The 17846-nt window shown below is 35.2% G+C and overlaps 1 protein-coding gene across 1 annotated transcript; it reads left to right on the top strand.

Annotated features, from left to right (window-relative positions):
- Positions 1-4847: 4847 nt before the first annotated feature.
- LOC128555469 (beta-1,3-galactosyltransferase 1-like) lies at positions 4848-9694 on the top strand. The gene has a single exon (XM_053537768.1). It carries the CDS (start codon positions 5451-5453, stop codon positions 6531-6533), a length of 1083 nt encoding a protein of 360 aa, XP_053393743.1. The 5' UTR covers positions 4848-5450; the 3' UTR covers positions 6534-9694.
- The last annotated feature ends 8152 nt before the right edge of the window (positions 9695-17846 follow it).

Genomic DNA, 17846 nt, shown 5'->3' with positions numbered 1-17846 from the left:
TTAAATGTTCATTAAAAATGTTTAGATGATTATTGCTAAGTACCTTACTGCATCAGACTCTTTTAAAACTAGTATCTATTATTATACAGTTCATATAGATTTTTAGTATTTACTTGACTAACCTACGAACGCACGGAATCTTCTTTGCTACGTGTGGTCTATGAAATTCTAGAACTGGAGAATGGCTCTAGACAGCGGTACTTAAAGATGTCACCACAGGTCCACTTATGAAATTTGAAATGTAACAATATACATTTATTAACAGTATGTATTTACAATTGTGCAATTGTACAATGAAATCATGTCGGTGACATTTCGAGACATATAATATGACGCTTCATTCTTCTCACACATTACACTACCAAAGCATTTATGATACTCTGCATCAGCAACTGGCACATTGAAATTTCCACTGACATTTAGGAACTGCGCCCCTGACATTTTGAGCAAATGCGCAGGTCATATTTCGAGATTTGTATCATATCATCGACCTCTTTTGCGTATTAATTTTCTACATTTCATGTTTAAAGCAATTTCTTAAACACTTAACAACGTAATGTAATTCGGTTTTCGGGAAAAGAGAGTAGATGATTCCAAAATAATATGACTCCTAACAATCAATTTGACCAGTGAAGGCCGGAGAGAAATGTATTTCCGGTTCAAAATAAAATCATCGGTCATTTTGCAGTGTCTACGCAGTTTGATGGCATCTCAATAACAGGTCGCGAGAAAATTACGTATTCCATACCTTTAATATGTTAATCAAATTGATATCTGACACATTATCTTGTTTGAATGTTACCCACTTTTAAATTATTTATTTTGTGTTTTTTGTTCCTCCGCCATCTATCGGCGTGAAGTTGGCAGTACAGCAGTAGCAGCAGTAGGAGCAGTTAACTGCTGCTACTGCCAGCAGTTACAGCAGTCAACTGCTCCTACTGCCAACAGTTACAGCAGTTAACTGCTCCCACTGCTAGCAGTTATAGCAGTTAATAAGCTGTTACACTAATTTGATGATATTGCTGACATCAAGTATTTTGTGTAAATAAAAACCTTCACCTTCTTTGCAATATACATCACATTAAGTAAATCCCTATATAAGTACATTCAGTGCATCTAAATGTTTTGTTTTTGTACTGTTATTTCAAGCACAAAATTGGAGAGAGAGGTGCGCTACCTACCCCCCTCCACCCCCACCCCTCCTCCTTCCTTGCTCCTACGCCTATGGTAAAGTAGTTTCAACAAGTTTGATGTAATTAATTCCCTTGATTTGTTCGTTATGAAAATGAAAGTAGAAAAACGCGCGCTTTTCTAGATAGATACATGTATGATAAATTATGGTTTCGTATTTGGCCCGGGCACCTTTTCTAAATAAAAGGAGTACGTCTATTTTAAAGGCATATATATTGAATGAGATATATTTTAAGATTATTGACGTGAAGATAGGAATAAATCGAGTTATCCTTGATAGCCTTGAGTGTGCATTTTATAAAATTTGCGAGATAATATTATGTTATCTGTGTTAGCCGTTATAAGAACCTGCGTTTTCAACAATATGAAAATGATTGGTGCAAGTGTTGCGAAAATTCTGAATGGTTGGATGATTTTGTAAATATTGTCAATTGATAGCCATATTTATTTGAATAATTTAAACAAAAATGGCAGATTAGTATCAACATGGATTTAGAATAATATTAATTTAATGATATTTAACGCTCTGATCAAGTAAAGAATAGGTTTAATTTATTACTTTGGCTGGATTTCATCCACGGAAGCCAACACGATTAAGTAAATTACCTGAGTTTAGAAATTAAAGTGCTGGTGTGATTTATTTTAGACATTAATTTTTTGTCATTTTGAATATGAGTTGTTTACAGACATCTGTGATGTTGGGCATTCCTTGCAATCAAGTGGATTTCTGGTTAGTCTGGTTAGTTAAAAATGTTGTGTTTGAATAAGGTAAAATATATACATTAACAAACATCGTTTCTTTCCAGTGGTGATGCCTGCAAAAAATTCAACATATTGATTTCACAGCGACCAATTCAGAAAGCGTACGGACGATGATTTGGGTTGTAAAGACAATAGCATTACAAAGAAAAAAAAGACAACATCAAATAAAACCGTTGTTCCAAAACACAATTCAGGGACAGGTGTATGCAATCAAGTAATGCCTGCAAATCAAAACAGGGTTACATCACTGCGGCCAGAACAAACAGCTGACATAGTTTCAGGGGTTATTTAAAACTGTCTGAGAGAGGGCTACATGCAAACAGTCGAACAATAACAACAGAAACACAAACAACACAAGTAGTCAATGTAGTTAAGGAAACAAACAATTCAGGCTCGCCGTTAACTGTGACAAATAACCCAGGCCCCTCTAACGATGCCAGTTGTGAAGCTTAGAACGAGCTTCTGAACAGTGCGGTGGATTTCCCCATGCCATCGTTAAATCCTGGAAGTTCAGCTGGAAATCAAACAACAGAGGCTAGTGTGGCTAATCGTATTCATGCTATGGTGCGAAGTCCAGTATTACCACAAGGAAGCGTTGCAATGCTTGCCAACACTGTCACCAATGCCAGCCAAACTGCCAACGGATCTGTTAATCATTTAAGCAGGACAACACATCAAGTTTTATAACTTGTGCATTAGCGGATCGGACAAAATGCCTTTATCTTAATTATTGGAGCGCGTTTTACGTTACTGTAATTCTCAAGGTTTGATAGTAACCTTTCCCATTCATGCTTCTACTTTGATAAATATTTTGGCTTATTTATATGATTCCGGGTATAAAGTCAGTACTATTTTGTCACATGTGTCAGCTTTAACGTATGTCCACAAAATATTTGCTTTTCACGATTATTTTTTTTCTCAAAATTTCTTGCTTAAGCAGTTTGTAAAAGGTGCCGACAATATTTCAGTGGTGCAGGCAGACACTAGATTGCCTGTAACGTACTCAATTCTAAGCAAAAAAAATGCTATTAAATATACAAAGTCAATTTACTGCGAGCGTGTAACATTTGCAGCTATGTGTTTGTTAGCATTTTACGGGTTTTTACGCATAGGCGAATTTTGTGTTAAATCGCTTAATAATTCCTGTTTTGTAATCCAGCGACCCGACGTGAAGTTTGTATCACATGACTCAACTCTAAGAGGAATAGAACTTACATTGAAAAAGTTTAAACACAGCTCTGGTTAAGTTACATTGTTCATTCCAAACAACACGGAAAATAAGGACTTATGTTCATGCGTTACGCATATTTTTCAGTATTTCTAACACTGAATGTCCACTTTTTCAATTCCCAAATTGAAAGATAGCAATATATGCCTTTTTAACAGGAGCTTAATTAATGTTATCAGATTTCTTGGTTATAATCCCCCTCACTACAAAATACATTCTTTTAGGATTGGTGCTGCAACATACGTTTCTTTAAGAGGTTTCTCTGATGATGCAATCATGAAAACGAGTCGTTGGAAATCGCAAGCTATTAAAAAATATATAAACGAGAGCCGAAAATTGCCCTTGCTAGATGTTGAACTGGTTATAATTCATTTGTGTTAGCTCATAGGACATTTATCGTAGTTCAGTACAAGGCTGCTATAAAGATAGTGTTGTAAATACTTTTTTACAAGATTCTGTGTTTAAAACTAATTGTTCCAGTTTGTAAATATTAGTTCACCGATTAAAATTATTTTGGGATTTTCGAAAGTGTTGGTATATATTTATTAGTTTTATTGCTCTAGTCATTTGTAAATTGTGTGCCATTTAGTTTTATTAGTGTTGAATAGCAATCTGAATTCACTTGAGGAGTTTGGGTGGGTCGATGCAATAATGTTGCATCTTTGGCGGTTTTTATTGACCCACCTTTGCTTTCAATTAATTTGTATTAGATAGACACCATTTAACTGTGAAAATTTGAACAACACTTCTTTTGTTGTCTGATATTAATGCACGTCATTTTAAGAAATTAAAAATGACAGTTTTCACTCACATTGTGTTACTCGGTTTTACTGCATCCAAAGCAAATGAACATACTCGATGCAGCCATTGTTAGTAATTGCCTATTGTTTTTATTGAGAATATGTGAACATCTGAGTAATGCCCTGTCCAACTATGGTACTTTCTGCGAAGAAAAAGTTGTTTGGGTTGACCTGTTGGACAGTTAAACAATTCAGTCTACCCTCATGTGTCGTACTTACTGAACATCCCTTTTAGTCGGGTGCTATTTATCACGGTGTGAAGATTGTATGGAACCTCTGCGTGATCAGTGCATGTTTCCTTTGATAAGTGACCTAATTACGGCGTGTGATAGGGCAGTAACAGCGTGATTGTGTCAGTTACCATTTTGGATCTGAAGTGAACGGAATAAGCGCAGAATAGAAATATTAATAATAATAATTTAATACTGTTTAAACTGGTTCAACAATGTACTACAGAAATTAATTGAATGCAAGGAATCTTAAAGGAAAGTTGAAAATTCATACAGAGCAATAGAAGCATCTTTATGACACAGTGTTTGACGCTATGTGGTATGTTTCAAAGATTAAAAATAAATGGTCTCAGCAGTGCTGAACCTGAAATAATGTATGTAAAATAAACTTTTCTAATACTCATTCAGAAATCTAACAAACAAAGTCTTTTGTTGAAGAACAACAACTCCTGACAAGTAAAACGCAATGAAAAATCCGATGAATTGCGTGACTGTCTATTTGCTCTCTTCAGACTGATTGCTACGCGTTAAAAATAGATAAAAATTAAAAATTCTTGTGTCAAGAATAATTTCTGATTAAGAAACTTAATTAACATTTTGGAAATTGCTTTCAAAAATATATGATTCAAAATTAAAACAATAATTGGATTCCCATTTAATGCTAAAAAAAGGTCAGCGAACCGCGTGTCATTTTTTTCTTTTCGATTCAGCAAACTTCAAAATACTTGTATATAAAGTTACGTGCTTTCTTCACAAAGGAATAACCTATACGCTAAATATAACTGTTAGTTTTAATGCCTAGAAAATTGTAAACAATCATGTATAGCATACATGTTCGTAACAATAATTTGAAAAAAAATGCTGTAATCAAACTATTGAATTGTGAACGAATCGCTTTAACACAGAATAAATCACAGTTCAACGTTAATTAGGAATCAATATACTGTCTTGTCGGGCAATACGATCAATAGGGTATGCTATGTAGTTGTGTAAGGTAATATCTTGGGTACTGTATCTTTGATTGTTCAATAACAAAAGATTTTTTGTAAATATTATAGAGTATAAACTTGTTATCAATATCGGCTATAACTTCGCTAAAGACTAGAACTATGTGTTAACCTCAAAATTGCATTTGAGTGTTTGATAATATATCATTATGGAACAATTCTGAAGTAAACGCGTTTATGAAAGTGTGAACTGCTCAAACTTTTTTTAAGAAACCGATTACATGGTTATTCTATGATGAAATTTAGTCGCTTCAATAAGAGACTTTTTCGTGTTTTATGTTTCATTCATGTATTAAATTTTGTGTTAATACTCGTGTTTTATTACATTTCTGATCTAACACAGAACATTAATAGCGCATCAAATTTAGAGATTATTAAATCAAAAAATAAAAGCCTTGGAAATACAGTAAAAACACTTAAGTATCCCGTCAAAATGCAGCCAAACTTGACAAAACTTATCAACTGGAAAAACCCAAAGTATCCTATGGACGTTAAATATCTAATGGAGAATAAAAGACTTTGCTCAGCAGTGAAAAATTTAACCGTGCTTGTGGTAGTGAATTCAGCAACAGACCACTTTGTTCGGAGGCAAGCTATAAGGAAAACATGGACAAATGACTCGTATTATTCGTATTTAGGCACCGTCAGGGTTTTATTTCTTCTTGGCAGGAACGTAAATTCGTCTGTTCAAAAAGGTATAGAAAAGGAATCTGACAATTATAGAGATATTTTACAGGGTGATTTTATTGATACTTACTTAAATCTTACACACAAGGGTGTAATGGGTTACAAATGGCTAACGGAACGTTGTCGAAATGCAAGGATCATTTTGAAAGTTGACGATGACTTTTTAGTGAACATGTTCATCTACTTTCGGAAACTCGAAAAGCTGATGCTGTCAACAAACGTTTACTGTGACTATAAGGTTGGCGCAATTTTCAGAAATAAAACAAGCAAGTGGTATGTCAGTAGAAATCATTTCAGGGGTAAGAAATTCTACAAAAGATTCTGCAAAGGGAAGTTTGTTAGTATGACAAATGATATAATTCCATCTTTATATAAATCAGCAACTCAAACACCATTCTTCCCTTACGATGATGTGTTATTATTTGGCTACGTTATGCGTAACGTACAGGGACTCGGATATAAAACACTCAGAGAAAAATACATGGAAACTAAGAACAATGTGGCTATGGAATGTTTGAAAGTAAAAAAGAATTATTGTAGCAAGTTTGTTATCGGTGCTAACGGTAAAAAAGAAATGGAGACCACGTGGTTTACGATTCTAAAATACTTTTCACCGAAACAAACCTGATTAATTGATAATTGAATATATATCATTATTAAAATATTTGATGGTTTCAAATGGAATGGTATTTTAACCCAATAAAAGGTTAATAAAATAATTAGATGTAATGCTAGATATAGCAGGGAGGCCTTTCAGGGCAAAACTGGACACAAAAGTATAACAAAGTATGTTATGTATCAATATGCTTGCAAATATCTCAAGTTTAATGTTCTGCCAAAACAAAATTCTGAACAATCTTAGATGGCGTCCAAGATGACCGACATTTTCGTAAACTATTACGGAGATATTAAAATATAGTAAATTATGTTGTTTTTTATTCATTAACGTTCAAACATTTTTGTTAAAACTGCAAATAAGTAGAATTATTATTATCATTATTATTATACCAGATTTATATAGCGCCCTTTTCATGATAAACACGTTCAAAGGCGCTTTACATATAGCAAACGCAGCCACACCTGGCGCAAAGTCCATCCTCTACTAGTACAGACACAGAGCGATCTGACCAGAGGGACAGAGCGAGATAAAGCCCCCAGAACAGATAGAGAGAAATCCTTTATAGATACAGACCTGTCCGGCTAACTTAGCCTAGCTCTTTGCGAATAGACAGTCTGGTTCTTTAACGTGCCCGGTGTATAGCACCGATACACGCGAAGCCGTCTTAGTTAGGTGGGTGACACTCAAGAGCATCTCAGAAATTTCCAGTGCCTGGGCCGGGATTCGAATCCCGGACGTCTGGATTGACAGTCAAGCGTGTTACCACTAGACCACCGGCCCACTTAAGATCTTTTATTATTAAGATCTTGTCATTAATTATTATAAAAGAGTTATAGATCAAAGTCAAATTCATGGTCAAACTTCTAAATTGTGAGTTATTAAGTACAAATTAGAATTTTCTCGTGAAAAAACCAAGGTCATTTTGTATTAAAATGTGTTTTAATATGTTTCAATCTGACAAATTCATTGATTATGGCGATTTTCCCAAAATCAACTTGATACTGGTGTGTTTACTTAATATCCTTTCAGCACTTACACAAAATATTGAAAAACAAAACTGGCCCTTTCCAAATACAATTGTTCTTCTTGTGCCCTGTCGATGAATAATTTTGAGTTCAGATGCAAAGGAACTAAATCAATAGGGCGCAGTCCAAGTGATATAATAATACGCATTTAAACGAAAAGCAATGATTTTATTCAAGAGACAATCACTCAATTATAGGACAAGGGTAGAGAGGGAAGTTCTCCTAGATTGCTAAGATGATGCATGTAATTAATAATAACCCCCAAGTCAATAAAATGGACACTGACACTCAGCAGCGGGGCTATAGATTACGACAGTGGTCAGCTTTGGACAATGTGTGAAATGATAAGAAGGAATGTGTAAAACAAAAACATTATGATACAATACAGTATAAAATATATAGCTCATGAATTTGAAACAACTCTGTTCAAGCATCAATGAAGTCATTAAAAAAATCAAAGTTATCATGATATAAACGAAACAAAAACTTGTGAATTAAATTGCATTAAAAATGTAAACTAAAAAATTTGAAATAGACATACAGAAAAGAACTAGTAGCTTAAAACGTGTCATATAGATTCAAGTGTAATTCAGATACTAAATCAATTGATTATTTTTGAGCTCTAAAATTACGAAAAAAAACACGAAACATGCATAATACTTTGATACATCATAACTGTAGTTACTTAAACATGTCATTTTTTCTTATTATAGTTTGTGCAGTAAACAAACTGATTTAACATTAGAACACATCAAAACATGATTGTTTTAAATTTTAAAAGAACAGTGCAGCATAATGTTTACAGCTTACAGTCTGTTGAAAAAAAACTACTGTGATTATAAAGCTTACCTATAAATAGTCAAAGTGTTTCTATTATTAAATTCTCATTATTTCTTTAGAATTTTAACATTATGTACAAAGTATACCTCACTATACATGTATATGGCCACAACACTGACTCTTTAAGTACACAGTTTTGATGGCTTAGCTTTCTATTTCTAGTCTCAATGTTGCATACTTTTATTAATGTATAAAATGCAGTGAAATACATTTTTCTATCAAAAATGTGTGTCGCAATCAACTATGTTCACAATGTAACTATATACAGCAAAAGCACTTATTCGTTTTTATAATTAATGAAAATCACACGACTCTTTTTCAACAAGTTCAGTGTCTGATTTCCTGAATTATTCCTATGAATTTACATGTTTGTGGAGGTAAATATCATTTACTACACTTCGCTAAGAGTTATTCTTTGCACTGAAAAATAGTCTTCTCATCTTTAGACTGACAACTGCTACACACTTTGTCATTGTATGGTCGACACATCTTTATTTACCAAACTTCGCTTAAGAGTTATTCTTTGCACTGAAAATTAGTCTCATTTTTATCAGTCATTCATGAAAGTTATTCTGATTCTGAATTAATGTCACTGTCATTCATCATAGTTACTTGATTCAAAGTCATTTTGAATAAAGGTTACAGTCATTCTGACTTGTGATCGCATTTTCATTTTGACTTAAGGGCATAGGCATTCTGAACTTGATTCAAAGACATTCTGAATAAAGGTCACAGTCATTCTGACTTGTGATCGCAGTCATTGTTATAGGCATTCTGAAATTATTAGTCGCAGTTATTCTGAATAAAGCTCAGTCAATCTGACTGAAGGTGATTTAAGATCGCAATCACTGACTTAAGAGCATAGGTATTATGAATTATTGTCAAGTAGAGTCAACAAAATGTTATATTCTGTAAGTAAATTCAAAGTGTTACGGGACCTTTAAAAGAACTTGAATATTAAAGTACCTATACTATTTCTTCACTAAATGTACATGCAGTTTTATAGAAAAAGGGGAAGTATACATGTGTACTAAAGATAACATTGGCGTAAAAAGAGCCAGTGTGACCTTTTTGTGACCATTTTAAAATGTTCCTTTCTCATGAAATATACTTTGCAATTTTGTCACCCTTTGTAAAAATTAATTCTAAGTGAATATAAATTCTAAATCATATCAGTATTAATCATGTAGAGCAAGAATGCTTCAAGTACTTGACTTAAGGGGACGATCATTTAATACTGAGTGGGGCTAGGGTGAATTTGGAAATAAATAATCTATCCCCAATGTAACTGAAAATAGATAATCTATCCTCAAAGTAACAGAAAATGAATAAAATTGCTTAAACATATGTATTTGGTGTTTTTTTTTTTCTGATTGCATTTTTTCTCCCTCGCTAGGCTCACACAATAATATTGATAATTGAAAAATACAGTCGAACTTCGGTGGCTCGAACTCGAGGGTCCCGTGGAAATTAGTTCGAGTTTTCCGTTGTTCGAGCCATCCAAATGGCGGCCATTTTGAATCTGGGAATTCGAGGGCATTTAAGCGTAACCCTCTTTGATCGACCCTGACTTTTCTTATACAGCCAGAGAACGTGTTTTTTGGAACATCAAACATTGGCGTTATATTTTGTTTCTATAGTTTTTGGATCTAATTTTCATTTTGTTCCTTGCTTTCCAGTAGCCGACTTAGCTATTCTTCCATTTCCGCGTCCTTTACTAAGTTTTCAGCCATGCTAAAGCAGTATTAAAATTGACATCGGACTTCCCGTTTTTATGCAGAAAATATAAAGACAAACATTGCTCAATTATTTTGAATAAATTTATTCGTAATAGTCAAAACCTATTAAAGCATTGCAGTGAACGAAATTCACTTTGTTTTATTTGTTTGTCGTATACCGTAGCTAATTACATAAGCGTGTGAAAATTACGCAAGCGTCGGTTAAAGGGGACGCTTGGCAAATGTCAGGCAGAAATGTGAAAAACTTGGTAAAAACAAGTCATTCCGGCGACAAATTGTCTGTTCGACTGAATAGGTGTAATTATCACTGTAATTGAGCCAAAGGGATCGCCAAATGAGTTCGAACGATCCCGGGTGTTCGAAAGATCCGAGTTCGAGCCATTGAAGTTCAACTGTATATCACTATTATACACTGGCCGTGCATTCCGTTTCCAGTGTTTTAGTCTGCAGCATCGACGACTTAAACACCGGAAAGGTTACGAAATGCGCCAAAACGCACCATTTTGCATTAAGAATGTAAACTTTTTCCATGGGAGCATGCCCCTTACCCCTTAGAACAATGGCTTACACTTCCATTCTGGTGTACTTTCTATGAGGTACAGCGATTGCCCCCGACCTACACTTCATTAGAAACATTTTTAAGGTCCTGACATACATCAAAAATGCACCATTTTGACTGTAAGAATTTTCCAGATAGCATGCTCTCAAACCCTTCTAAGACACTAGCCTACACTTCCATTTTGGCCTAGCTACGTCCCAGAATTATGAATTTCGCCAGAACGCACCATATTTTGCATTTAGAATGTAAAAATCTTCCTGGGGAACATGCCCACTCCCACCCCCAGCCCCACCACCACCAAACACCCTAGAACAGTGGCTAACACTTCCATTTTGGCCCTGCTACGCACCTGACACTGGTGTACTTTCTATAAGGTACAGTAGTCCCCACGGGCCTACACTTCATTATGAAAAAGTTTAAAGGTCCAGATATACAAAAAAAACATGCACCAGTTTGCATCTATAATGTGCAATTTTTCCCGACCCCTCTAGGTCAGCGGCCTACACTTCCATTTTAGCCTAGCTACGCCCCGGAATTATGAATTTTGCTAAAACACACTATCTTGCATCTATAATGTGCAATTGTAGCATGCCCCAGTACCCCCTAGGACAGTGGCATACACTTCCATTTTAGCCTAGCAACGCCCCTGAATTATGAATTTCGCCAGAACGCACGATTTTACATCTAGAATGTAACTAGAAGATGCTTTTGTAGAAAAGCGCATGTCTCCCCCAATGCATAGTCGTAATAGGCAAGAAGTCAATAGGGGACAGGGGCGAAAGTCAAAGAGTCACTGATAGTTGGCTGAATATGGATCATCTACCTCGCATGTCCAATCATCCTATGAAGTTTCAACATTCCGGGTCAAGTGGTTCTCAAGTTATTTATTGGAAACTGATTTCCATGTTCATGCACCTTTGACTTGATCTTTGATCTAGGGACCCCAAAACCAATAGGGGTCATCTACTCTGCATGTCCAACCATCCTATGAAGTTTCAACATTCTGGGTCAAGTGGTTCTCAAGTAATTGATCGAAAAGATTTTTCCATGTTCAGGCCCCTGTGACCTAGACCTTCGCTCAAATGACCCCACTAATGGTAAGGGTCATTTTCTCTGTAAGTCCTATCATTCTATGAAGTTTGAAGGTTCTGGTTCAAATGATTCTCAAGTTATTGATCGGAAACCGTGTTCCATGATCTGGTCCCTGGTCCTTGACCTTTAAACAAATGACCCAAAAACCAATAGGGGTCATCTACTCTACATGTCCAACCATCCTATGAAGTTTCAACATTCTTGGTCAAGTGGTTCTAAAGTTATTGATCATATACCGTTTTCCATGTTCAGGCCCCAGTGACATTGACCTTTGATCTAGTAACCCCCAAAATAATAGGGATCATCTACACTGTAAGCCCTATCAAACTATGATGTTTGAAGTTTCTAGGTCAAATGATCCTCCAGTTATTATCAAAAATGAAGTGTGGCGGATGAATGGCCCCTGTGACCTTGACCTTTGGTGGAGTGACTCTAAGAACTACAGGGGTCATCTACTTCGTAAGTCCTATCACTCTATGAAGTTTGAAGGTTCTAGGTCAAATGGTTCTCCAGTTACTGAACGGAAATGGATTTCCATGTTCTGGCTGTCGTGACCTTGACCTTTAATATAGTGACCCCAAAATCAATAGGGGTCACCTACTTTGCATGTCCAATCATCCTTTGAAGTTTCAATATTCTGGGTCAAAAGGTTCTCAAGTTATTGATCGGAAACGGTTTTCCATGATCAGGCCCCTGTGACCTTGACCTTTAACAGAGTGACCCCAAAATCAATAGGAGCCATCTGTTCTGCATGTCCAATCATCCTATGAAGTTTTGATATTCTGGGTCGTGTCGTTCTCAAGTTATTGATCGGAAATATTTTTCCATGTTCAGGCTTCTGTGACCTTGACCTTTGATGGAGTGACCCCCAAAACAATGGGGGTCGTCCACTCCATAAGCCCTGCCACCAAATGAAGTGTGAAGGTTCTAGGTCAAATGGTTCTCCAGTTATTGACCGGAAATGAAGTGTGACGGACGGACGGAATGATGGACGGACGGACAGACAGGGCAAAAGCAATATGTCTCCCCCAGTGGGGGCGTGGGGGAGGGGGGTTGGGGGGGGGGGGGGGTTGACATATTTTTTTCCTGGGAAGCATCCCCCAAACCCCCTAGAACATTAGCTTACACTTCCATTATGGTCCAGCTACGCCTTTGATACTGGTGTACTTTCTAAATGTACAATAGCTCCCCCGGGTCAACGCTTCATTTTGAAAAATGAAAAACATAAAAGTCCAGATATAAACCAAAAATCACCATTTTGCATGTATAATGTGAAAATTTTCTAGGGGAACATACCCTCCTAGGACAGTGGCCTACCCTTCCATTTTGGCCTAGCTACGCCCCTGCATTATAAATTTCAAGCTGCAAAGTTGCATTTCCTATTATAGTATTTTAAAACATATTGCCATTTACAATGTAAACCAATATCCTGCAAATGCTGGTCCTTTGTGACATTGTGATATATAAATATTCTGCTTGGCAAATAAATAATCTTTACTTGGCTGGATCTTACTCTGTTCAGGGGCTGTGGCAATTAAACTTTCACATATCATTGTTAACAACAAATAGCTAATAATTCCATTCTCATCAAATTGATGAAAACATCATTGTTGCATAATAACAGTAAAACTTGTTATTTCATTTTAAGGAGGTAGGTTACCTTGTTACAAGGGTAAATTCAAATTCGTTGAACCGCAACGTCTTTTTGTAGTTCGTGTTATATGAAGTTTTAATTGCTAAAATCTCAGTTTCGTTTGTCTCTGTTCCTTCAAGTTCAGTTTTTATTCAGGTTTGAAGAACATGACCCTCCAAAGGTATTTCATATGGAAAGAAGAAGGAAAATACGGATATTTAACACTTTTCAGTGTATTTTAGTTTCATTGATATCCGTAGAAGTCAGCATAATCTATAATTTTACTAGTATGCACGTTAGCTTTCTAATATAAGCTTAAAATGTATATGTCGCGGGGCTCGTGTTTCCATGGTAACGCATTTTCTCTCATTTTTAGAAAGCTATGTATAAAAATAGGGGTTTTCGACGGCTTCAGTGCCATTCTGTTAATGAACAACATGGAATATTTGGGTAATATTATTAGCAAAATACCAAGCACTATACATGGTACCCTATTTTTCTTAAAGTTTAAAGCAACCATGACAACAGAGATGTTTAAAATGGCTTATATCTTGCTTTTTGTCGTAATTTCTTATAAAATAATATTGAATAAGATTATCTTTCTAGTTGATGTAGCTTTAAAACATATTATTTCTAACGTAAGTTATATTTTCGTGTTATCTGCATTTATTTCAAACACATTTCTAAGCTTAGAATACTTACAGCAGTACCCCTCGTCTGGTATTGTTCATGGAAAAATCGTTCAGCATGCTACTATTATTCTCATGGATATTGATGAAATGAAAATAAAAAGCCGAAGCTGTGTTTCTTAAATAGACTAGTGTCAACGTTTTTGAATTTTACCTTTAGATACATAGGTCACGGGCTTCGTTTCCATGGTAACATCATTTCAATTCAAGAAACCACAATTTTCTACTGAAATTTGAACAATTTTAGATCTTAGTTTTAGTATATAAGTAACAATTATCAACGGAACCTGAAAAATAGGTATTTTCAAATCAGACTGCTAGATTTTTTATTTGAAAATGGCCGTAACAAGTAACATCTCACCTAACTATATTCCAAATAACATTGGTTACCATCATCCATTTTCGTACATTCCGCATAACATTTCAATGTAACTACATAAAAGAAGCAAAATATTGATTATTATTCAGAGCAAAAGACTCATAAAAAGTATTTCAGCAAATAATGGTTATTTGAAAATAGTTTGGATAAAGAAAATGCACAGAATTACGTACTTTCAAGATAAAAGCTATCAATTTTGCGCGGTAACTGACACGTAACGTCATGACGTCAATGACGTCATTTTAAGGCAACATTGTTTTGAAGCGTTTCTGCGCAATTTATTCATTATTTCTGCATTATTAAACCATAAAGCGTCAGATCGAAGACAGGTCTATGATTTGTTTTCAGAAGAATGAATATACAAACACATTTAGTTTGTCGTAAACGTCGTCGTAAATCGTCACGTTAGCTTCCGGTTGGACATGCGCACATACAAATATAAAGGTAACCTACCTCCTTAAGTTACAATACACTTCAACACATACTCTATTTAATAAACACATCTCAAAATAAAACAGCTATTGAGTTATCACATTGATTTTTGTTATGAGACACAATTTAACATTGACTAAAGTTTTACAATCATTAAACATGTTCTCAAACCACATGCAATTAGAACATATTCCAAGCTTATCAGATGGTCAGTGCCATTAATACACATTATCTGATTCCTAATGGGCATCATACTGACAAGACAACAAGCCTGAAAATTCCAAATCAAAATTGATTCTCTAGCTACCCTTGTCCTAGAGCTGCACTGATTGAAACATAATCTTTTTATTCTAAAACAAAATCAAGGATTGTTATGTATATCCTTGACGACATCTACCAGATATTAGCCTGTTTGAATTGTTGACAATGCAATGCTAAACGTTGGGAGTGGTTAGGCGGAGGGGTAGTGAGGGTAAACGGATACTACAAGTTTGGACGAACAGACATATAGACAAGTGTAAAACTAAGTGCATCCGAAAATTTTATTGAGGGGGAGGGAAGGGGAAGGGGGTGATGTTTTGAGTGCGGGAGCATAAAACTTTGTCTTACAAAGTGTGTTATAATGATATTAATGACTCCCTATATGAAGCACTGCAAAGGGGTCAGGCAATGGTGATTTGTGCAAGCAATATAATATCACACAAACGTCTCTGTGTAGCCTTTACCAATAGTACAAATATTATAACTATCTAGATACATTTCACGAAAGAAGACCTGATCCTGACATGTTATAGCTGTTGGGGTTTTCTGGCTACCGACAACATTATCTGTTTTGTTTTGCCATTCCCTATTTTTCTCTTAGGGATGGGTGCACTTAGATTTCCCCTTGTCTTTGCGTCTGTCCTAAATGTTAGTTTCGCACAGATCTCAGAAAATATTTGTTTTAACATCTTAAAACCTTAGAAAATTATTACATAGCACATATAAGTGTAGTGTATTTGTGCACCTGAGGTAATGTTTGGTATTTTACCCTTGCAGACCCGACGAATGACAATTGACTCAGTCAAAACATGCATAAAGGGCCTAAAATTTTGTGTGGCATATATCTAAAATGTGTTTGACCTAAAATCTTTAAACATTAAAGGATTTTTATATAGCATGTGGAGTTTTGTTTGATATTTCACTCTGCCAGACCAAAGTCATGGCCCTTAACTTTGTTTTGTCACACATATGTCCAAATATCAGACCTTGAATCATCAAACTTTACAGGAGTGTTGTGAAGTTGTGCACCTTGGGTTTTATATGGGATTTACACCCTCCACCACCCTTCAAACCTTAATAAAAAACAATTGTTTACTCTTTCAGTTTCTATTATCTTGTGTTTCTTGATCATGTTTTGTAGTATGCATACACCCTCCCCATGATAATGTGCACCCCAACACCCAACACAAGGCAATAAGAAAGCCCATCTAGTCTTGCATTTTCAACAAGTATCATATTACCATATACATGTAGTTAAAAGAAGTGAGCGTATGGACATACATCACATTTTATTTATTATCTTTGTAATTTTCTTTTACTATCTCGGTAAACTACATTCAAACCTGTATTAACCGACAGCCAAGGCAGCGACACAATCTGACTGTTTACAGTTTGGGAAGTGAACTGACAAACTCAAATATGTATAGATATTTGAATAACCCGAAGCAACGTTAAAAATGGCTACATAAAAATCTTATATTTTGTGCATATAATAGCACTGAGGCAAATACGTATAGGTCTGAATGCCATAATATCTTCTTAAGAAAGCGGATACGAGCGACAATCAGTCTTCAAAAAATGAAACTGGGGTATACAGAACCTAACCGACATCGGCACATATGAAACGTTAAAATGAGAAATATTCATTTTAACATAACTCAACGCGGAAAAAAGTTATTTGCCGAATTTATCAAAACTTCAGAAAATTTGAAAGACCTTTTGTAATCATGTTCGAATAAACACTATTGATTTATTTAACTTTAATACAAAATTTACATTTTGGAGAGTAGTCGGACACCCCGATTTCAAATAAAGGGCATCCTCTAGGAAGTACCGCGGTGAAACTGAGTATGTTTGTTGTAAGGAGACTGCTGCTGTGAAGAGGTTACTTTATTTAACAACTTGGCTAGATGGAAAGACCATACTTTGCAAAGAGATGTGTGTTAAGAAAGGCTATATTTGTATGCAAAGACACACTATAGAAACATATTCGTATCGCAAATATGAGTAAATCCTCTGGTAAAACATACTGCTACATTTATTTTATAATATATATAGGCATTAAACATATTGTCTTGGCCTTATATATGTCCCTGTCAATTTGTAGCTTGGTACATATTTTCCCTATATTTTTCCATGTATATCATGTATAATTACCATCATGGAAAAACAGTTATTTTGTGGCGCGTCTTTATACTATGGTTGCACATTTATAATCAAGTCGTTAGCCTTGACACTGCCTATCGAAATTCATTTTAATATCATTGCAAAATTTCGACCCCAAGCTAACCATAGATTAAAGATCAAAATTCAAATATTTAAAATCTCTCATTTTAAAATACATTTTCGGCAGACTGTAAGTTCAATGTTGGCTCGAATTGTCAATGAAAATTCTAGTTTGGAGCTTCCATTCAGATCCAGAGTCGAAGCTAACTCAAGTTCATTTTTTTTTTGAATATTTGAATTTCGATCCTCAAGCTGCTGTTTAGAATTGGCTTCTCATTGTAATCAAAGTCATATTATGGAGAGTCCACTAAATCCTACTATACTCGTCTACAAAACGCAAAAATGAATATAGATAATCAAGCCTTTCGCAGTGATCTTAAAGGGCAAATAATAAACTATACATTCCTTGTCAAACAGAACTAATTTCAGCAAATTATCCGTATTTTA

This window comes from Mercenaria mercenaria, chromosome 3, assembly GCF_021730395.1.
Source record: "Mercenaria mercenaria strain notata chromosome 3, MADL_Memer_1, whole genome shotgun sequence".
NCBI classification, from domain to species: domain Eukaryota; kingdom Metazoa; phylum Mollusca; class Bivalvia; order Venerida; family Veneridae; genus Mercenaria; species Mercenaria mercenaria.
The sequence above is the reverse complement of the archived record's forward strand: the minus strand, read 5'-3'. Positions and strand labels throughout refer to the sequence as shown.